This window comes from Poecilia reticulata, chromosome 11 (assembly GCF_904066995.2).
Source record: "Poecilia reticulata chromosome 11, P_reticulata-male-v2, whole genome shotgun sequence".
Classification (NCBI taxonomy): Eukaryota; Metazoa; Chordata; class Actinopteri; order Cyprinodontiformes; family Poeciliidae; genus Poecilia; species Poecilia reticulata.
This window is the reverse complement of record NC_088840.1, coordinates 28,036,542-28,060,059: the sequence shown is the minus strand read 5'-3', so window position 1 is coordinate 28,060,059 and position 23,518 is coordinate 28,036,542. Positions and strand designations below refer to the sequence as shown.

At 38.3% G+C, this 23,518-nt stretch overlaps 2 protein-coding genes and 2 long non-coding RNA genes across 4 annotated transcripts; 1 reads left to right on the top strand and 3 right to left on the bottom strand.

Annotated features, from left to right (window-relative positions):
• The first annotated feature begins 1,789 nt into the window (after nucleotides 1-1,789).
• On the top strand, nucleotides 1,790-6,415 carry LOC103472983 (CD209 antigen-like protein D). The gene is made up of 8 exons (XM_081612377.1): nucleotides 1,790-1,944; nucleotides 2,152-2,216; nucleotides 2,476-2,538; nucleotides 4,175-4,303; nucleotides 4,910-4,975; nucleotides 5,165-5,316; nucleotides 5,423-5,547; nucleotides 5,628-6,415. The coding sequence occupies exons 2-8, from the start codon at nucleotides 2,159-2,161 to the stop codon at nucleotides 5,818-5,820; spliced, it is 786 nt and encodes a 261-aa protein (XP_081468503.1). The 5' UTR covers nucleotides 1,790-1,944; nucleotides 2,152-2,158; the 3' UTR covers nucleotides 5,821-6,415.
• Nucleotides 6,416-9,852: 3,437 nt separating this feature from the next.
• LOC145553847 (hepatic lectin-like) lies at nucleotides 9,853-11,902 on the bottom strand. Its single transcript, XM_081612867.1, has 6 exons — nucleotides 11,761-11,902; nucleotides 11,564-11,641; nucleotides 10,492-10,539; nucleotides 10,260-10,411; nucleotides 10,055-10,179; nucleotides 9,853-9,970 (listed from the first exon to the last, which is right to left on the bottom strand). Exons 1-6 carry the CDS (start codon nucleotides 11,900-11,902, stop codon nucleotides 9,853-9,855), a joined length of 663 nt encoding a protein of 220 aa, XP_081468993.1.
• A 3,584-nt stretch (nucleotides 11,903-15,486) lies between these two features.
• On the bottom strand, nucleotides 15,487-16,981 carry LOC145553636 (uncharacterized). The gene is made up of 3 exons (XR_014089691.1): nucleotides 16,691-16,981; nucleotides 16,533-16,598; nucleotides 15,487-15,698 (listed from the first exon to the last, which is right to left on the bottom strand). It is a non-coding gene; the product is annotated as an uncharacterized LOC145553636 (long non-coding RNA).
• A 3,267-nt stretch (nucleotides 16,982-20,248) lies between these two features.
• On the bottom strand, nucleotides 20,249-21,980 carry LOC108166715 (uncharacterized). Its single transcript, XR_014089594.1, has 3 exons — nucleotides 21,701-21,980; nucleotides 20,778-21,086; nucleotides 20,249-20,607 (listed from the first exon to the last, which is right to left on the bottom strand). It is a non-coding gene; the product is annotated as an uncharacterized LOC108166715 (long non-coding RNA).
• Between the last annotated feature and the right edge of the window lie 1,538 nt (nucleotides 21,981-23,518).

Below are 23,518 nucleotides of genomic sequence, written 5' to 3'. Positions count from 1 at the left end.
TGAGGGTTAGGTATGTGATGGTTACGGTTAGGAATGTGATGGTTACGGTTAGGTATGTGATGGTTACGGTTAGGTATGTGATGGTTAGGGTTAGGTATGTGATGGTTAGGGTTAGGTATGTGATGGTTACGGTTAGGTATGTGATGGTTACGGTTAGGTATGTGATGGTTAGGGTTAGGTATGTGATGGTTACGGTTAGGTATGTGATGGTTAGGGTTAGGTATGTGATGGTTAGGGTTGGGGTATGTGATGGTTAGGATAAGGAAAAGGGTAAAGGTACGGTTTAGGCTGTAGAAATAAATGAAAGTCAATGGAAAGTCCCCACACAGATAGCCACGCAAATATGTATGCATGCATGTGTGTGGGTTGAACTTAAGTCCATGAATGCTGCACCAGACATCTCTCCCAGCGACAGTCTCTGATATGTGGTGGAGAGTTTATCAGCGACCTGACAGAGTCACAGCTGTCGCTGGCAGCAGAGCGTCTTCATTAAATAACATCCACTCTCTGCAAGAATCTCCTTCAGTTTGTTGCTCTGCTTGCATAGCAGGAGAGTCTGAGCTTCATCTTCACACTGACCAGGCAGCCTGACAACGGCTGAAGCAGCTGCCGACATCTTCTGAATTTCTTGATATACCAGGTAACCGAGAATCCAGAGTTTTCTTGTCCTGAACATTTTATCAGTTGTGTTGAGAGACCAGCTGACCAGATCCATGACTTGCAATTCAGATGAAATGCAAAGAGAGGCTCCAGAAAAGACAGCAGGACAGACAAGGAGGGAGCAGAGAGAACAAGTGTCTGTCTTCAACAAGAACAGGAAGAGAAGACAGACTGGTCCAGTCGCCTCTGACTGGATGAGTCTGTCCAAAGGCGACTGGACCTGCCCTCTTTTACTTCTCACTCATATTATTGCCCACATCCACTCCAGTTAACCTGACATGCAGGCTGTGGGAGGAGAGAACATGTACTGGGAGAAGAAAGACCCCAACCCAAGAAACTTCCTGTTTTTATCATGAAACTCAGATGTGGATGTGCTGCCCCCCTGTGGCCGTCCTGTTTGTTCAAAGTTTGTTTTTAAATTGCATCGTTCTATATGAGGGGCGGCTAAAACCATAAACTTCTCAGCTGCTCTCATTTTAAGTTATTCTCCAGTTGAAAATTTGCATCAATGCTTTGTTTATATAATTATTAATAGTTTGATTAATAAGGTATTAAATAATACAATTAAAATGTCTTTAGCTGATCCGGGGCACCATCCAGGATCTCTGGAATCAGAAGTCAAACTTGTCAGGATTCTGGGTTGTTTATTTGTTTTTGGAGTTTGTTTACTATTTTCCGTGTTCCAAAGTTTTTTATTTTTATTAAATCAGTTTTTTTTTTTATGATTAACATATGATTGGATACAGGGAATAAACTTACTAGAACCAGTGAGGACTGGACTAAAGTAAAATAGAAACAAAGCTGATTAAAATATGAAAAGAACACAATAATCAAAACATTGTTTTCAAATAATCAACAATAATTATTGTTTATTTATAAGCAAGTCTTGACATTTGCTTTATAACTTATACCTTGAATTAAATTTGTAAAATAAACATTTCTGATAAAAAAAATAACTTTTTTTTTTACTTTTATTCGTTTCCCTCGAACTTTCTGAGGCCCTCTACCGCCCCCTGGTGGCCCCCACTTAGAACAGCACTGCACTCGCACAAACTACACAGTAATTACCGCCACACCAATCCCAGGCCGCCTCTCATCGATATATCATCTGGCCAGGTTTGAACAGCTTGTCTGTTTTTAGACTTTTGGTCCTCAGAAGAAGGAAAAGCTGCAAAAGCTGAGATCAGATCTTAATCTGAAGCGGTTTCGACAAGTTAACAAGCTTCCTGTCTTCAGTTCCTCTGACACCAAACGGCACACAAGACTAAATTATTCCTCTTTAAGGTAAAAATGATCAAAGTTTTATCAGCTTCACCTGCTGCTTTACCCATGGATTAAAATAGTTTGTTTAGTATCAGCGCATAATTTTAAGTTTTATTTCAAATCGCTGTGCTGCATAAAATTAACAGTTTAATTTGGGACTTCGTGTCAGATGTGACGGGCATCAAGATTATTTTAAAAACTGACAGAAACATCTGATCTGTTCTTCAGCAGGACGATGGCTGAAGACGACGTAATGTACGCTGATGTGAAGTTCACCAGACCAAGAGCCAAAGGTAAGAATATCCATCTGAAAACTATTCACCTCTTTGGATTTCAGTCAGTCATGATCAACAAAATTTGACTCTTAACGCAGGAATTAAAAAATAAGAACAAAAAAACATTAGTCATTCTCGTTCAGTGTTCTCATCTACATTACCCTCCAGAAGTTCTTTTTGTATCCATCCCCTGACTTATACTTCAATAACCTTGTCTCTGATTGGTTGTTAGTCTATCCATTTAACCAGTTTAGTTCTCTGTGTTTCTGTTGTCCAGATGAGGCTCCAGGAGCTGAAGTCGTTTATTCTAACGTCATGATGCCACGAACCAAACATCCAGGTGAGCAAAATAAATAAAATCAGCCAGTTTGTATTAGCACACTCTCTGATGTTAATGTATTTGATGTTTTGTTGCCATCTGTGTTAGATATTTTATGTTTTTTATGTTAAATTAGTAAAATTAAAGTAGCTGAACAGTAAATGTACTCATGGAAACAGATCAGCCAGAAAAGATGCATCTCATTAACTGCACCATAATTTTTCAAGAAACAAGAAGTTTCTGAGCAGAAGTCATTTCTATTTAAAGATTTTCTGTCATGTTGGTACTCAGTTTTCGAACCCACATGCAAAAACACAACCAGAAGAGACTGATAAATGTACAATGATGATTTATTGAAGTCAGGGAATAGGGGATGAATACTGGAACGGATGACCGGGTCGTCTTATTGGTTGGAGGGTGAGGGAACTTGAGCTGAGCACTGGATGATTAGGTTTCGTTGGGGAGCGGACATGTTTGTTGACGGCAGGGGGAGCGGTTACACTTTGACCCAGTAATGCTCTTTTCTCCGGTTGGGTTCGGGCTTGGGTCTCCTGACCCGGAACGTCCCGAAGGGGAATCCGCCGGAGAGGGATTGACGAAGGGAAAAGATGAGCACACGAGGAGTGGCGCCTGACCGGTAACACCGGCGGCGTCGAGGGAGGACACCGGAGGTAGGTAATCCACATCAGCGGGAAACAGACTCTTCTTTTCTCCGGTTGGGTTCGGGCTTGGGTCTCCTGACCCGGAACGTCCAGAAGGGGAATCCACCGGAGAAGCATTAACGAAGGGGGAAACGGAGAGCACACGGGGAGTGGAGTCTGACAGGCAACACCGGCAGCGTCGAGGGAGGACACAGGAGGTAGGTAATCCACAGCAGCGGGGAACAGACCCACTCAGAACCCGGGAAGGACTGATCACACGGGAACAACGGGGAGACAGCAGGATCATCTGACAAGAAAGACAACAAGGAGTTAGAATAGAGCAGAGCACAGAGGGCCTTTCTCTGGAACGATTTGTTACCGAGGTAAGCAAACACTCAGGCGATGAGACGAAGAGGAGCTGCTGCTTATATCCATAGTCCACGCCCTCCCAACGAGCTGCAGGTGTGTGCACGGGTTGAACCCAGCAGCTTCCCAGGGGCCCTGCCTGTTGGTGACATCTGGTGGATGCCATGAGGAACGACGGTTCCAAAAAATGAAAACTCCAACCCCAAAACAAAGAAAACAAACTAACAAAATAAAACAGGGAAAAACACAGACCCTGACATTTTCCTCATCAGAAGCAACGACGGCGTCTTCGCTTCAGTTCCTCTTCTGCCGTGTTTGGTGATCCAGAGTTTACCTTTTCTGTTGGTTTCTTCAGGTTCTTAGATGTGAAGCATGAAGTGATTCTGAGAACAAACCTTCCTTTACGCTTTTATTACAAAGTAACACCAGAACTCTGCAGATCACTCTGCTTTATGCTTCTTAGCCTTTTTGGTAGAAAGGTGATCCATACTGTAGAATATCGCTGGACTGAATGTGGCAGCCATGTTTTTCTGTCAGCAGATCAGATCATAATGAGAATATTATTATTATTTCATATCAGAAAGAAACATTATTACTGCTCTTCTCAGTTATTAGACCTTTGACAGAAGTTTGTCTGTTTTCCGTCTCAGTCTGTTCAAAGTGTGCCGTAGATGCTCAACAAGCTGGACAGGGCATAAGGTCAAAGGTCACTACAGAGCGAGTGGTCCTGCTGGTTATCATTGGCATATTGGTGGTTACCATCATCGCCCTCGCAGTCAGTGAGTTTAACTGTTTTTATTGTTTTATATATTATTGTTGATTTTTTTTTGTAAAAGTTAAAGATTTTCTGGGTTTTATTTTACAATTATTTTAATCTGTTACTTTTATTTTTCTCTGTTTAAATTGATCTCAACTGGAAAATCTAATTAAACTGGTGATCAGTAAAAGTGAAGATCAGACTGTCAGGATATAAAAGAGTCCAAAATGTTTAATTAAAACTTTCATTCTGAGCTGTTAGAACATTTTAACTTGTGAGTTTAATTCAATTAAATCAAGATTTTTTACAATAATCTCTAGCTTAATTCCGACACATTACTGATATCAATCTGTTTTCCAGTTATGAAAAAGTTAGGCTTCTTTTTCAACTGCAGGCAAACTTCTGCTGCTTGTCTTTGTTTTTCTCTTATTAAACTAAAACGGATGAGAAAAAGACAAAGTTTCCAACGTTTGATCAGATAATGAACCAAGAATCCACTCTTGAGCTTCGGATTTGATGTTTTTCATTTCTGCCCTCTAATGATGTTAAAGATCCATTAATGAGCTGATAGACACAGGAAGTCACAATTTTCTTTTATTTATTATAATGATCTTTTTATTTTCTGTAGAAATAAATTCCAGACCAAAAATGAACACTGCAAGTCCAACATGTCCTCCACCTCCAGCAGAACAAAGTAAGTCCATGATCTGATCTTTGTCTCATTTCTGTCCTCTAATGATGTCAAAGAGACGTTGATGGACTGACAGAGACAGGAAGTCAGATTGTAGCTGCAGGACAGAAGACGCCTCCTGCTGTCTCCAAACCACACAAACATCTACAGAGATTTATTCCTCCTGGTTCACTGAAGGCTTTGTCTTTAAAGATCTGACATGTCTGAAGTGTGAAGCAGGATGGGAGAAACATGGAGGAAACTGTTATTATTTCTCCACCACTAAATCCTCCTGGAATGACAGCAGACGTTCCTGCGTTGTTCTGGGATCAGACCTGGTGAAGATCGACAGCAGAGAGGAGCAGGTATGAAACTCTGCTGCAGGTTCAGCTTTTCTCTGGTTTCATTTCATCATCATGTTTCTTCATCTCAGCTCAGAAAAATCTCATTTTTAACAACTTTCCTGTTTAGATGTTCCTCATAGGAAGAGTGAGAAACTTAATGAAGGAGAATCAGGACAAGTTCTGGATCGGACTGACGGACTCAAAGGAAGAAGGAAAATGGTTCTGGGTGGATGGATCAGCTCTGGATCAAAGGTTTGATTGATGATTAAACGTCTCTGTTTGAATTTATCTCTGTGTCTTTATCTGTTATTTTCTTTCTGTTTCTCTCCAAGTTTGAGTTTTTGGAATCAGACCCAACCTGACAACAAGGGTTTGGATGGTGCAGCTGATGCTGACTGTGTGAGGATGGGAAATAAAGGAAATAAAGGAGGATCTGATGATCTGAAGTCCTGGTTTGATACGTCCTGTAAACATCTTCAGAAAAGTATCTGTGAGAAAACAGCTGGACTGAGTTCATGTGTCTGAAGTTTAAGATCAAGAAGCTGCAGAGATGAAGGTTTTATAAACATGTTGTCACATTTATTCTTTAAATGCTAAAATAATCTTTACATTTTCCATCAAAATTATTTTTCCTTGATTTGTTTTAATGTTATACTCATTATTATTATTATTGGCTGTATAAACTGTAAAAGCCTCGACTGGCCAACAGTAAACAGGAAGTTTGTTTCCAGGTTGTGCATCAGATAAATATGCTCCTTCCTCCACTTCCTGTTTTTACGTTTAGACTTTAGAAGCTAACATGTTTCCTTCTCTTCTTAAAATGGTTTGTTTACAGTTGAAAACAATGTGTTGTCATCTTCTGTGTTTCCCTTTTATTCTTCACTTTGTTAAATTATCTATAATTACCGGCTGAGGTCATTTTTAAAACACCAGTTTTTGTTTGAAATTATGTTTCTGTTTCTAAACGGTTCGCGGACGTTTAGGATGAATCTGGAAAATATCTGGTTTATTCATTTGTCTTTTTGATCTCTGGAAATAGTTTTAGATGTTTATTAGATCTAAATGTAGAAATGTTGTATCTGAGATGAAATAGTCTGCAAATAAAATGAATGACATCGACTTTCTGAGGCTTTTCGTTCCAGAGAGGGAGGAATATTTTGTTAAAAGTTCAAATATTTTGTTGCTCCACATAGTAAAATATTCCAGGGATTTTTCTCTTTTAATGTTGATGGTTGGAGCTTACAGGAAATGAAAATCCAAAATGCAGTCTGTCTATGAGCCATAGCATATTCATAGAGCATACTTCAGAGCAGTCTGCAGAGATTATCGACATGGCTAAAGGACTCTTGCTTAACTCTAAATACAAACAAAACAAAGTGCATTTGCTTTTCAATTAGGAAAACCACATTACAGTATTTGAAAATTCAGATCAATTGAACAAGTATCACAAGAAAAATATTTAGGAATCATTCTAGATGCTCAGTTAACTTTCAAGAGCCATGTCGATAAGATCTGCAAAACTGTTAGATCAAATATAAATTGCTTTAAAATCATTAGACATTGTTTGACACTTCACTGTGCAGAGATGTTTATGAACTCACTGATCCTCTCACATTTTGCCTATGGAGCTACTGTCTGGTCTCAAACTAATCAAACTACTCTCAAACCTCTAGCAAGTCTTTATAATCGGGCCTTAAAGGTTTTATATCAAAAGCCAATTAGATTCCATCATTGTCGCATTTTGGCTAAATTTGGAATTTTGGATTTTACAAATTTCCTAAATTATAACGTTTTAAAACTGATTTTTAAGTGTTTAAATGGACTAGCACCAATGCCATTAAGCGATTGCATACAGACATTGCAGGGCAATAGAAGATCTACCAGAGCAGCTTTGGATGGAAATTGTAAGGTTCCCTTTCGAAGAACCACTTTTGCTCAAAGTGCACTGTCTGTGAGAGGATCTGCAGCTTGGAACTCACTCCCTGTTCACTTAAAGTCTGTAACCAGTTTTAGTATGTTCAAAAATCAAACAAAACTCTGGTTATGCCAAAAACAGACCTGTACTCATTTTTAATTTTTTTTTTTTTTTTTTTTTTTTTACACTTTTCTGAATATATTATGTCATGTTGTTTCAAATGATTTCACTTCAATTTTCAGAGTTATTATTTTTAGAAAAAGCCCATCTAGGGACAAGTGCTGCGAATTAGCTGTTGCTATTGCACCATGATGCTAACATGGGACTGCTGTTTTATTCAGTTTGTCTATGTAAATGTGTGTCTGTCCCTATCAAATAAACTTAAATAAATAAATAAATAGAAGGTTGAGTGGAAGAAAAAAGTGCACCAGCTCCATGGATTACTGCAGCCTGGAGAGGATTGTTGAGCAGAATCCTTTAAAGAATCAGAACTGATCAGTGGCCCCAGTCCTGTTTTCAGATGAAAATAAAGTTTAAATTTTGTTTTTTTAAATCAAGGTCCCAGAGTCTGGAGGAGCACAGAGGAGCAGAGTCCACATAGCTGAAGGTCTGAGGTCAAACAGCTGCAGCTGATCCAGAACGCTGCTGCTGCGTTCTGACTAAAACCAGGAAGATAGAGCACATAACACCAGTTTTAAACTGGCTCCCTGTGGCTCAGAGAGTAGACTTGGTTTCCTGGTTTCCTCCCACAGTTTAAAAAAATGACCATCTCAGCTTAACTGGTTTCTTTAGATCACCCTCTTATATCAGTGTGTGTCTGGTTGTCTGTCCTGTGTCTCTGTGTTGTCCTACGATGGACTGGTGTCCAGTCCAGGGTGTCCCGTCTCTCTCCACTAGAGGGCGGTAGGCACCAGCCCCTATCACTCTGTTAGTGATGAATGAATGAATAGAAGAAGACATCACTGATGACGAACAGAAACCTGATGAAATGCTGAAATAGGAGACAAGTTCATCTGATATTTAAAACATTAGCGAACTAAAGAAAAAATATTTAAAAACTCATAAAATAAATAAAAAGTAAGAACAGAATCATAAATAAAAAGGACATTAAAGTTTATCAAATGGTGAGTCATTTATTTTTTAAATAAACGATACACAATTTACCAAGCAAGGTTATAAGCTCAAAAAGAAATATTTTTTATGAGTTGAAAACATCACATAAAAACACAAAAGTAAATAAAAGAGACTGATAGTGAAACGTAGTTAAGAAACTATCAAAGCTGCAATATTTACAGAAAAACGCATTTTGTACAGTGTATTTATTTTTAATCTAAACTCAACATTAACGTGTCGTCTCATTATGAATATGTTTAAATGCTGCATCACTTTAAACAATCACATAAAACATAAAGGTCAATAAAAGAGACTCATGGTAAAATGATCTTTTCACTCCATTTTCAAATCCGTCCCTTTAAAAACGTAAAAACAGTTGAGAAAATATCAAAGCTTTATATGAAACTGTCCTGGTTAAATATTTACAGAAAAACACATTTTGTGCAGCAAACTTTTATTTATATGAACAGTGACCATGAATGTGTTGTTTCTTTATTAGGTTGTTTTAATGCTGCATGAGTTAAAATAAGATAAAATAAAAAACTAGATGCAGATATTAGAAAGCAGAACCTCATCTAGCACTGAACTGTAAATGAACCTGACATTATTTACACAAACTCTGCATCTTTACATCTACTGGTTTGTGTGGAAACATAAAAAAATAATAAATTCATAAAATAAATTCTCTTCATTGTCTTTGGTTTTGGAGCTCATACAAAATTTGGCAACATGGTTTTAATGCACATGATGCCTGTGGTTGAGTCAGTGTGAGTCAGGAGAAGTGATGGTTCTATGCACAATACAGTGATATCCTACAGGCGCCCATGCCACACACACACACACACACACACACCCACACACACACACACACACACACACACACACACGCACACACACACACACACACACGCACACACACACACACACACACACCACACACATACCCACACACACATCCTACAGGCGCCCATGCCACACACACACACACACACACACACACACACACACACACACACCACACACACACACACACACACCACACACATACCCACACACACATCCTACAGGCGCCCATGCCACACACACACACACACACACACACACACACACACACACACACACACACACACACACACACCACACACATACCCACACACACATCCTACAGGCGCCCATGCCACACACACACACACACACACGCACACACACACACACACACACACACACACACACACACACACACACACACACACACACACACACACACACACATCTTACAGGCGCCCATGCCACACACACACACACACACACACACGCACACACACACACACACACATCTTACAGGCGCCCATGCCGCACACACACACACACGCACACACACGCACACACACCCCCACACACACACACACGCACACACACACACACACACACACACACACACACACACACACACACACACACACACACACAAACATGCACAAAATGTCTATCCAGTTTCTGGACTTTTCTCACAGACACTTTTTTGAGAATTAGAACAGAAAACATCGAACCAACATCCTGGGATCCTCCTCTTGTCCCCAGCACTGCGCAGTCTTCTCCCTCTGAGAACCTTTCCAGTCATCAGGGAAGCTATCCCAAAAACTTAAACTGAAAGATTAAAATCAGAAACACCTGTGGTAATAAACACGACTTCAGCTTTGGAAAACTAAGCTGTTTCCAAACCAGCCAAACCTTTTGTCCAGAGGAGATCCGTCCACCCAGAACCATATGCCTTCTTCCTCTGAGTCCATCAGTCCGATCCAGAACCGGTCCCAAAAGTTCTCCATCATGTCTCCAACTCTTCTCGCCAGAAACGCCTGAACAGAAGAGAATGACTCAGTGATGTGTTTCTGTGCTGATTGGATCAGAGAAGCTGAACCTCAGCAGAGTTTCATACCTGCTCCTCTCTGCTGTCGATCTTCACCAGGTCTGATCCCAGATCAGTGCAGGAGCCTCTGCTGTCATTCCAGGAGGATTTATTGGTGTTAAAATAATAACAGTTCATTTGGTTTAGCTCCCAGCCTGGTTCACACTGCACACACGGGGGTTCTTTAAACACAATACAAGCAAAGACCTTAATGAGTCAGGAGGCAGGAAGTTGTTGATGTTGGAGTGATTTTGTGTCTTACTCATGTTTACTGCAGGTGGAGGAGGAAACGCAGGAGGTCGTTGGCAGGCTGAAGGACGAGGCGGTGGGTATTTACAGGTTCATGTTGTTTCACAGAAACAAAATGTAAAAAATGTTCACACCGAAGTCACAATAAATCAAAATCCTGTGTTAGAATTAACCTGGAGAATCCTGCTAAAGTTAAAATAATCTCAAGTTACAATCCCAACTACAGTTAAACTGACATTATATAAAACATAAATAAAATCAGAACGACACATTGCAGGGACAATATATTTAATGTTCAAATGGAAATCTTTATTGCGGTTTTGCAAATATTTACTTATTTCCAATTTGATGCCTGCAACACTTTCCAAAAACGTTGAGACAGATGCAACAGCAGGCTGGGAAAGTTGAGGAAAACACTCGTTTGGATCATTTCACAGGTGACCAGGTTGATTTGAAACAGGTAAGAATCCTTATTGGGTATAAAGAGAGGATCCCGAAAGGCTCAGCCATTCACATGCAGGCATGGGGCAAAGGTCACCAGTTTGTGCAAAACAATGCCAGTCCTTAATAAAATCAAAAGATTCAGAGGATCTGGAGAAATCTTTGTTAGCACCCAGGGTGAAAACCGACAGTGAAACCCTGTGACCTTTGACCCCACTGTATTAAAAACCAACATCATTCTGTGATGGATGTGACCACATGAGAAAGACTTCAGAAAACCAACGTCAGTGGATACAGTTCTTCGCTGCATCTACAAGTTAAAATTAAGGTTTATATCAACAAAACCGAGAAACTCTGCTGGTTTCCATCAGAGAAACCAGATGGACTGAGCCAAACTGGAAACGTGTCCCGTGGTCTGACATCTAAACTGCTTTTGGAAATCATGGGTGTTGTGTCCTCCGGGCCAAAGAGGATTATTATTGGTTCAAAACTAGCATCGGTTTATTTGTTCGTTTATTAGATTGAACAATAAATGAGCCACCAAAGTGGTTACTAATCTTATCCTGTTTTTATTTATGGACTACACAACATCCCTACTTCATTTGAACTGGGTTGTAAAACAAGTTGTCGGCACTCGGTCTCACCTGAGATGTTTTCCCTCAGAGCTTCATTCTCCTCTTTCGTGATTTGGAGACTTTGTTTGGTCTCCAACACGACAAACGCTGATGACAAAACGAGAAAACAGATGGAGACTAAATTTTGTAAAGATGTTCACACAAACCATCTAGTGTCTGTTTTGATCTAAATCAGTGACATGAATGCCCCATCAGGATGAACTCACAGAGTCTGTAGATGATGATGAGAGCAGCAGCCAGCAGACCGACCAGAACTGGCAGAACTACTCCCCCTGCTGGCAGCTTGGAGGTTCTGCTGGGGTTTTCATTAGAGGCAGCAGCTTCTTCAGGATTCTGTCTACGATTCATGATGCAGACGCTTCAGTCCCACTCTGAGAAACAAAATTTGATATTTATAAATCAGATGATGCATATACATGTGATTTAGAGCCGATACAAACAGTGAGGAACTAAATTCGCCATTTAAGCCCCTGACTTAAATGGCTCAGCCAAGATTTTGATAACTTTTAATACCACAATCCTTAACTGTGTACTGACCAAAGATACTCCTAGCTCAAAATCCCTAGGAGTTGTATAAATGGCAAAAATGGTCAAAATTTACCCTGTGGCCCAAAATGGCCGCCTCCCAGGACATTTTAGGACATACTTCCAAGAGATTTGCTTTCTTGATTTGATTTCTTCTGTGTACGGTTTGGATTGTCTCAATGTAGGGGGCGCTGTAGAGCAGTTTGGCCACACTAGCTGTCATTTCAATTCAAATCCAGGAATTTTATGTGGAAACCCATTTCTGTGAATTTTGGTGAGTTTTTGAATATGTTAAAATCTCAACAAAAAAAAAAAGCAGAAAAATAAGAAATCTTGTGATTGCAATAGGCCTTCACAGTGCTGATTATTCAGAAACACCGGATGGGAAATTATCAGATATAATAATTTATAAATGCTCTAAAATATCTTTTTCTGGAAGAGATCATTTATGAAATTTCATAAAGCATAAAATGATAAATTAGCTTAAAACTTTAATACTAATCCAGTACTTTAGTTTTAGAAGTTCTACGTGTTTCCTGAATCTAAACATTATATTTTCAGATTAAATTCAAGCTCATTTAGCATAAATGACACAGTTTGGTGAAATAAACACTTGTTTGTTGGTCAGAAATATTTAAAAACTCACCATAAATGTGTCCTCTGTCCTCTGCAGGCGAAGCAGAAAGATAATAATCAGAACATCTTCGCTCTTCATATCTGACGAAGCTTCCTGTCGATCTTCATCTGCAGCCTCCTCCCACAGGCCTCCATTTTCACTTATTTGGTTAAAGTTTGTTTATTGAGAGTCTGTGATAATAACCATCACACTAATAATCATTTCATTTTTATTAGACCCATGTCAGGATCTTGGGCTGTTTGAGTTGGTTTTGTTCATTTCTCTGCTTCTTAGATCCTTTTCTTTGATTAGATCAGACATTTTGGTTCATTACTTTCTTAGTGATTTTAGTTTTATTATGTTTCTGTTGCTCAGTCTTTCTTTAATGTTAGATTTTTTTTCCTAGTCCCCGGCGTGCCTTTCCTCGCTTCTCTGTGTCACTTCCTTTTGTTTGCCTTTCAAACATATTAGATAAAGACACATAAGTGACTTTTGGAGCTTATTGCTGTAATTAATGTCAAACTTTCTATTTTTTTCTACATTTTTTTTGGACTGTTGAAGCTAGAAAAGTTTTGTTGGCCTCTTTTCCCTTTTTTTTCTATTAATAATGGTCCTAATTTGCCCTTATAGTGACACTGACCTTATCATAGTGAAACATATTCAACAACGACCTCCTGGTAGTTTGTTGTGGCAGCTGGTCCTCACTATGAAATCACACAGGATCGTCTGAAGTCTGAAGAGAAACATCCAAAAACAGAACTCAAGTTTTCACTTCTCAACACGAAGAGTTAAATATTATTGTTGTCCTTAAGCTTTACAGTTGCTGTGGAGTTGATGATTGAACTTTGTCGCCTTATTAATTTAGTATTTAACATTAAAACAGAAAACTTGCTAATGCTGCAAATTCTTTATTGATTTTACATATTTTACAGGAGACCTGCTGTTGTGGAAAATAAAATAAGGTAAAGATTTGTTAAAATCCCACCAACATGTTTGTCAAAGAAGTTAAAATGTTTTAGATCATCTTTATGAAATGTGCAGAGAGATATGAGAATATTTTCAGACCGAACTGAGCTTCAAACAGAGAAACGCAGCTAAGCTGCTTTCTCACAAATACTTCTCAGATGATGATCACGACATCCAACAAACCACACAATATCAGGTAATTTGAAGACAACAAATTACCTAATTTGTTGTCTTCATCAAACCATCTTGTTGTTGCAGTCACGTGTTCGTCCACCTGCACAATCAGGCCGATTAGGACCCAAAAAACTAGGAGACGAAGAACATAAAGACAGATTTAAATGAGCCTCAGTGAGTTTAACTTGAAATAAAACCAAATAACTTCAGAACAACCAGACTTTGTGTTCAGTGGAGATCCGTTCACCCACAACCAGGAGCCTTCTGTCTTACGTCTGTCAATCCGATTAACACCAATGATTTTTTCACTCACTTTCCTCATCAGGAACGTCTGAGCAGAAACGGTTGATGAAGGTACATAATAATGAATAATCATGTAAAATCAGAGAATCTGAACCTCAGCAGAGTTTCATACCTGCTCCTCTCTGCTGTCGATCTTCCCCAGATCTGATCCCAGATCAGCGCAGGAACGTCTGCTGTCAGTGTCAATGTAAACACAGCTTTGTCTCTGGGAGAGTACAGAGATTTTTGCTCACCAGTTTGCACATGTCTTTCAAATGTGCTAAATATGACACAAAATGATACCTATTGATCTGGTTCAGGTTCAATAATCCCCATTATGGCTGGTAAGTTATTACATTTACATATCATCCTCCCAGTATGGTGCTCTTTCTGAAGATCAGCATATATTTTGCATATTTAAAAATACAGACACGATAAAAGGAATATAACGCAACATTGGTTGTGTTTAGTTTGTAGATCAGGTTTGTGTGTGTCGTGAAGCTTCACTTGTGTTTAAATATCACCGCTTAAAGCCAGAGTTCCTCCAACTGTCTGCGTTTAAATACTGAGTTTATTTTTTTAAAAGCCACAGAAAGCTCGTAAACGTCTCTGAGCTTTTCTTTAATATCTGCTGATGGAAACAAGTTCTGGGCTCATTTAAATTTCACCACCTAGTGGTTAAGAAACTTCCTGATAACTTTTACTTCCTCGTGCACCAATAGTTTTATTAGTTTTCATCTCACTCTGACTACAGTAAAAACTTTTTTGCCTTTACTATTCACAGAATTCACAGAATTTTAAATCAGTTTTTAATTTAATTCACTAAAGCAACATCGCTGCATTTTTTTCACCTCACAAGGTTTTACAGACTAGAGTGAAGTTAAAAACAAATAAGGTTTTAAAGAAGCTGAAATAATATTTAGTTTGAGTCACTGTTGAACATTTAGTAGTTTGAATCGGATTGATTTTAAATTTTCAGTGAGTTGCTGTGAACATTGATGCATAAAGTTACTCTAAACAGCAGGAAACCTCTCTGTCACCACACAGTTCATCCCTCCTTAAAGCTGATTTAATACATTTAATACATTAATAAAATACACTTGAGCAATAATTAACTTATTATTGCTCAGCACCAAACTGCTGTCACGTCTCCACAAAGTCTGACTGTCCAGAGGAAATCAGATATTTAAATATGAGATGATTTCAGACTCAAAAAAAACAACCAGAAATGAGTTTTAAAAAAGTTTTTTTTATATTTAAACAGCCGTATTATTACTGACAGGTTGATTTTCTAACATGTTTCTGATTGATTGTTATCAACACAAACCGCAGATCAACTCAGTCGTCAATGTGGAAAAAATTAATTATTAAAAATAAACCCTCTATGACTTGGTGATGTTAGCGGGTCAGTTTGTGTTTAGCGTTAGCGCTGAGACTCACGGGTGACAGAGAGGGCGATGATGGCCGCCGCCAGCAGGACGCTGAGAACCAGCAGAGCCGCTCGCTCTGCGGTGAGTCGAGGTTTCATCTGACGTCTGGGTTGAGTTTTCCTCACTTGGCTTGAATCAAATGGTTGAAAGTCTGAGGAGACACCAATAATATGCAATTAAGAAGTATAGAATATCAAAGCAATGCTTTCTCTACATTTTTCTGTCAGTTTTTGTTGCTGATTTATGATCCATTCCATGTTCACACTTTTAAATTACAAATAGAGATGCTGCTAACTTGGTAGCAACCATTATTCCTTATTTTTTTATGAATTACATGGACGTGCAAATTCTGACATTTTGCACATAATTAACAAGTGAAGTGAATCCACCTGTCAGTCTCCTGCTGTCTGTCTGTTTTATCTGCTGTTCACTGCCCTGCATTCATCAGCTTAAAGTACCTTCACTTATTTAATCACCTAATATTATTAAACATGCTTATTCTACATGAGCAGACCCAGTATTTTTAATTCTGGCTCCAACGGCGGCAGGCAGAACCGGAACAACAGCAGGACGCTGTCTGCAAGTTACTTCAGTAATAAAGGAACTAGAGAGTTATAAACTACAGCAAATGTTCAAAAACAACAACAAAAATTAGTAATAAAGTGTGAAGAGTTTTGGGTGCGAATAGTTTCCCCCTTGTCTGAATCTTCTTCTGGGAAAACACTTTTGAAATGTTTGTTTTTTGCAGCATTCAAACCTTTTTAAAACATAGTTAAATGTTAAATAATCCCCTTGATGCTGAAATAGACAATATTTACAACCATTCTGTCACTAGAAGTAAATAAATAAATAAACTTTAGGCAGAAAGAGTGGAAATATGTTAGTTTTTTTTAGCAGAACACATTATTATTATTATATAATAAAATAGTGACACTTTCTTCAGTTTTTTTCTTTTACAAACTCTTAATTTAATTTTTCTAGTTACCTTCTGTGAGTTTTCTCAGGTGCCTGACTTCAGAGTAAGTGACTTCAGGTGATAAACGATTATCAGCTGCATGTGAGACAGAAATCGGTCAGTTTGGGTCAACTTCTGAGAAAATGTGACTTCTTAAACACTAAATCTACAAACAGAGATGAACTCACCTTTGACCTTGGATCTAGGCAGCTTCACATCGGCGTACGTTACCTCGGCAGCGGCCATGTTGGAGCTTTGGGCCTGATGACGGAGAAGTGAAGTTCAGAAGTTGGTGAAGTTCTGGAGGATTGAGAGCGGAGAGGCGGCCAGTCGGGTCGGAGCGGAGACGCTGACTCGGCGGAGATGAAAGCTTGATCCAGTGTTAAAGGCAGACTCAGCATCAGAGCTATAAATTACCTTTAGTGATAAATAGTATGAGTGATGATGATGATGATGATGATGACGTGGGCAGTGAACGAACAGGAAGCAGCTCAGTTACCACAGATATGATGAAGTTTGCTAGTAAACAGGAAGCATAAAGTTTCCATTCCACCATATTTAAGACATTTATCTACTCCCTCAGGACGTTCTTTACCTCATGTGTAATGATTTTAGTTTTATGATTTCACAAAGCATTTGTTCCAGCTAACAGAGGTTTGGGAAAATCATCTTTGTTTCCCCTTCACCAGGTTAATATTCCTTAATAAAACTTTCAAACTTATTACGGTTGAGCAACAGAAAGACTTAAATCTCATCACCTGATGTTTCTTCTTGACTTGAGTCATGAAATGTGTTCCTGAGTTCTGAGGAACACGATGAGTCCAGGTTTATTTCAGCTACAAAATTCTTTAAATTATGAAATACACAAAAAAATATATTTCAGTGGCAAAATAAAGAAAACTAAATGTTTTAATCCAGACCAGCATTAATCAATGTTTCGGCTGTTTTTAATCAAAAACCAATCAGGAGTGTTTTCAGCCTCGGCTTAAAGGAGCTCAGTGTTTCGGCAGTTTTGTTGTTTTCTGGAATCTGAATGCTGCTTCTCCATGTTTGGTTCTGGGGATGCAGAGCAGGAGCAGAACCAGAACCAGAAGACCTGGGAGGTCTGGAAGGTTGCTATGACAACAGCAGATCTTTAATGTATTTTTGTGCCAATTCGTCCATGATTTATAGATTAACAAACATATTTTAAAGTCTGTTCTCTGAAAGTGACGGATGTTATTTTCACTGTTTTACCAACCATCCAGTTGCAACCAGAACTTTATTTACACAGAGTAAAAACACTAACTAACCCACTGCTGGTGAAACTCTCCACCATGAACATGACCACGACGTGTATTTAATAAAATGCCTCTTTGCCTGCATGTCGTCGCTGTATTACATGTATAGGAGAGTCAGTCAACAGCCCTGTGGTTAGATGAGCTCAGCTAGTGGAAAAACAGACGCTGAATTTCTCTCACACACTGAGATCTGTTGATTAAGACCCACAAGATTAAAGTTAAGTTTATAATATTTAAGAAGCTTATCAGCTGAAAGACGAGGCTGGATTGCAGAAAAATGTAGAGAAACGTCAGTAAATAGAAGCTGATGACGGGCAGAAACTGAGCACAGCTCCTTTAACATCCCTGTTAAAAATAACTCTCCTTCCTCTGCTTTTTACTTTTTACTTCATTTTGTGTTTGTTTTTGTGCATTCTGTTCTGTCGCAGAAATCGGCTCACACTGAGCCAGGTTCAGGTTCTGGTTCTGGTTCTGCTGGAGGTTTCTTCCTGTGAAAGGGGAGTTTTTTCTCTCCACTGTCGCTACATGCATGCTCTGTATGTAGGACTGCTGCGAAGCCAACAATGCAACTCAGTGATTGTTATGTTTTTGTCCAGGAGGACAGAAAGCTGCAACCTGCCTGGTTTCCTTCTACAGAAACTTTTTAAAGCTAATTTGAATAATTAACTGAGTTTAATTTGCTGATCAGTAACTATGATTAATTGGACTGTACAGTGTGCGACTGAATTATTGGCATCTGTTGTGAGTTGGTGCTAAATAAATAAACTGAATTGAATTGAGTTTCATAGTGAGGCCACCTGGCTGGTGTTGGTCAGGACTTTGGCAGCAGCATGTTGGATGAGCTGCAGCTTCCTGATTGATTTATAGGGAAATTTACATAAACTAACCGACTGAAAATTAAAGCATTCAATACTTTTCAGGATCCCGGTTGACAAAACTGTGTTTTAGATGATAATAACTTATTTATTGAGACTTTGATGCAAAGTTTCTCTAAAAGGTTTTGCACGATTTTGTAAATTATGATAATTTAATGCAAAGTGGGCATTTTTAATGGACTTTCAATGCAACTTTTAGAGCAACTTTGCATTAAAAGTGTCATTATTTACCAAATGACACTTCATGACATCAGTCATAAACATTCATAAAGACTCATTGATGTTCATGACAGATGTTATGTCAATCTTATGCACACCGCTTCAAATAAAGTGTCATTTGTTTTTCATGCAGTGAGTAGAGAATGTAGAAATGATATTCAAGTGACAGCAGAGATACTTTATAATAAAATTACTCAAGTAAAAAAGTGAAAAGTACAGCGTAGTAAAAATATTTCTTAAAGTACAAGTTGCTTCCTCTGCTCTGATGGACTGAACATTATTTCACTTCGTTGGCCTCCATCCTGGGCTGCACAGTGGCGCAGTTGGTAGAGCCGTTGCCTTGCAGCAAGAAGGTTCTGGGTTCGATTCCCGGCCCCGGTCTTTCTGCATGGAGTCTCCATGTTCTCCCTGTGCATGGTGGGTTTTCTCCGGGTACTCCGGTTTCCTCCCACAGTCCAAAAACATGACTGTCAGGTTAATTGGCCTCTCTAAATTGCCCCTAGGTGTGAGTGTGTGTGTGTGTGTGTGTGTGTGTGTGTGTGCATGGTTGTGTGTCTCTGTGTTGCCCTGCAACAGACTGGCGACCTGTCCAGGTGACCCCGCCTCTCGCCCAGAACGTTAGCTGGAGAGGCACCAGCAACCCTCCCGACCCCACTAAGGGACAAGGGTGCAAGAAAATGGATGGATGGCCTCCATCCTCACATTGTCTGAATGTTTCATATGCAGAGAGTTTGTGCAACATCAGTCCTGGTCTCTTTTATTGCTAAAGCCTCTAGTTGGTGTTATGATGTGAAATTGGCTTGGAAAAGTGAGAAGCAGAGCTCAGAAGTGTAAAACTTGATCAAACAGAATGGGTCCTGCATGATTTCTTTGAAAATATCACCTGATTTATGATGTAGCATAAAGTGAGTTTTGGTTACAGAGAAATAACTTTAAATGCATATTCTCATAACTTCATCATCTTCATGTTTAACATCTTCGTACAATAAAAAGTGAGACCTATAAATGAAATGATATTGTTGTGAGATCTCAGATGTATGTTTTTTTTTAAAGTCTAATAGATCATAAAATAGAGGTTGAAATTATTTCTAAAATCTTTTTTCATGCATTTGTTGTTGGAAATGTGTCATCTTGAGAAATACATTTGACATTTTTAGCTACTTAAAAGAACATTTGAATCAAATATATTATATTTCAGATCAATTTACATAGAAAATATGTATGAAAATGTTTTAATTGACAATAAATCAAGAAGAACAGCTAAGGGAACAAATATTGTAACAATGTGATGAAATGTTTTTTCCCCAAAGTTCTTAAAGTGGAGAACTTGATGATTGAACCTCATTACCTCATCGTTCGACAGTTACTATAAAAACAAGAAGCTCGTAAAAGCTGAAAACACATTTTAATGATTTTACATGTTTAACAGGAGACCTGCTGTTACAGAAAGTGAAAAATAAGGTAAAGATCTCTTAGAATCAGAACATTTATCCGGTAATCATCTCTATAAAATGTGCAGAGATATGAAGCTGTTTTCTGGACTGAATTGAACTTCACACACAGAAACACAGCTGCAGTTCTGCTTCTTTCTCACAAATACTTCTCATCATAATCTCTGTCCAACCACAGGATCTCCTCAGAGTTTTGTGTCTTCATCGTCCCCCAAGCAGTCCATCGTATTGTTACATTCACCCTGTTCCTCCACCTATGGACTCGGGCTGCTTGTCTCATCTTCAAGAGATCAGAACAAAGACTTCAGTGAATCAGGAGAAAGAAATGTTCAAAGACAGTTGCAGGTTTTATGTCCTGCAGCTTTAACTTCCTGTCTCTGTCAGTCCATCAGCGTCTCTTTAGCATCATTACAGGACAGAAATGAAACAAAGATCAAATCCTGGACTTACTTCTTGTTGTATTAGTTGGAGGATACGTTGAAGGTTCTGGACATGTTGGAGAAGTCGGACATGTTGTGGGGGGACATGTTAGAGGAGGACATGTTGAAGGAGGAGGACATGTTGAAGGAGGAGGACATGTTGGAGGAGGACATGTTGGAGGAGGACATGTTGGAGGAGGACATGTTGGAGGAGGAGGACATGTTGGAAGCGGACATGTTGGTGGCAGTGGTTCTGTGGTTCCAGAAGTAGGACAAGAAGGCGTAGTGGGACAAGATGGACATGTTGCTGGTGGTGGACATGTAGGCTGGTCGATGCTTTCTGTTTAAAAATAAATGTCAAATTAAATGTTGGAACTGAAGTAGGACAGATTCCTTTGTGGGCTCAACAGAAAACAAACAGACTGATGCTTATCTCTTAACTTGGGCAGAAGATTCATTTGGCTCTTCCTCTTCATCACTTCCTCTTTACAGTCTCAATGTTTTTGACAGTAAAGCCAGTTAATATTTGACAATGATCACAGTTTGATTTTATCCAACATTAAATATATATATTCAGAGTCTTCTATTAACCATTTCATTAACACAAAACGATCTTTACAGCAGTTTTTCTGTTTCTTTTTTGTGTCTCTGCTCTGATCTTCTCAAACGGTGGTTCTGTCAGACGGCTGCTGGTTCTGAGCCAGTTACCAGCAGCCACTAGTCACCAAAAAAACTGATTTTAACTAGATTGGTTAATTAATTGGAAATCATGTAAAATATTTTTTGCAAAATGCCTCACATTTGTGGTGAATTAATAAATAAACTGAACTGAATTGAATGTTTTCTGCTGAATTAAAGAGAATGAAGTCCTGATGAATATTTAAATATTTTCAACAGTGTTAAAAGAATTAAAATCCCAGATCTGACAGTTTTAAATGAAACTCTGAGTCTCACCTGAGGAGTTTTTCTTCAACATGTCGATCTTCTCATTCAGGCTTTGGACAGCTTCGTTGTTCGTTATATAAAGTACAACTGGTTAAAGAAAAATAAATATGATCACTTAAACACAAAATAACATTTCTCATTATTTACAAACTTACTACGTAAAAAGTAGCATTTATTTAAGGACATTTTACTCCAGAAGCTTCTGTGATTTCAGTTCAACTATGTGAATAATAACTATAAAGAATATTCAAAACCAGCGAATAAAAGACAAGACATAAAATGGTTTTTAGCTAAAAATTATTTTTTGAATCACATTTAAATACAAATTTAATATTAAGAGTTTGTTTATTTGACTTCTCTTCATATTTTCACAGGTAAAACATTTTTTTCAGACCCAAGCCGCTAGCAGCAGCTGCCAAGAGAACGACGAGACCGACGAGAACCACCAGAACCGCTGGAGACATTTTGGACTTCCTGTCCCGTCTGGGTTGTTGAACATCTGCTAAACAGTGAGCAGAAAATCAGAGGGGAATAGATAACTGATCAATACATGATAACCTAACATACAAACATGATGCACAGTATAAAATAGAGTATAACACAGAGGAAAGATGTTTACCCTCTTTTTTTTTACGTGAATAGATAAATCCTTTGTGTCTGAAACAAAGAGACAGAAATATCATTTACTGTCCTTCAGTTAGGAAACTCAGTTATAAAAGCAAAATGGAAGTATACAAATTTGCACAGTGGTAAAAATGCATAAATAAAAAATTGTACTGTCAGTTCAAATTTACAACATTAAAAGAAAAATGCTCAGTTACAAAGAAAAGCCCAGATTCAAAGAAACGTGCATCTGAATGATCATCTGAAATCATTTGAAAAGACTTTTCAAAATTAGATTTACATAAATGAAAATAAAGACTGAAATTCAATAAACTGATGTCCAAATCACAAACAATTGAAAATTTGCATTGCTGCGCAGTTCATTGCTGCAAAAAATGAGAAGTTAAACACTTTGTTCCCTGAGGTGACATGTTTCATAGGTAGGAAGCATCTGATGTTATCAATGATAAATCAATAAAGAAACAGAAACATCACCTCACAACATCCTAAAAATCTGAGGTTATTTATTTATAACCACTGCAGATGATGTACAAAATTTAATCACTAAGCTAAAAATGATAAAAATAGGTCAGGTTGCAATTATATTTCTTCTTCTTTTCTTTTTGTAACCCAAATCAGAGGCTTGTGGATATGTTCATAGTCAGATTTTTAAAATTACATTAAATTTGTCCAGACTATGCAGTAAAAACTATTTTGTGACAACTTCCTTGTAAATATAAAACTATAATAAAACTCATCAGGCAATGACAAACAAACCCGACGCAAAAAGTTGCATTTTACGTGCAAAGAAAATGACGTAAAACGTGTAAAATAAAATTTCTTCCACATCAGATTACATTTGTTTAAGAAAGTAAAGTCTGTGATTAAATTAAATAAAGTTTTGCTCTTTTTTTGTGTGTGTACATAAATATTTTCATCTGTAAATATTTTTTACAGATGAAATAATAACACTCATATCACCAATGTACATGGCTATGTAAAAAATCAATAAAAGCACAACAATTTCTTCACAAACAAGCTGCTTCCAGAGATAAGTTTTAGTTCAAACCTTCCAGTTTCGAAAGCTGGACTTCAGAATAAGTGGTGTCAGTGGATGAAGAATTATTATCTGCTCAAGAAACAATAAGAAATAAATCAGATGGAGTCAACATGAGTTTAGTTTTCACTGCGATGCAGAAAAGCATGATTTTAAAAAAATCTCAC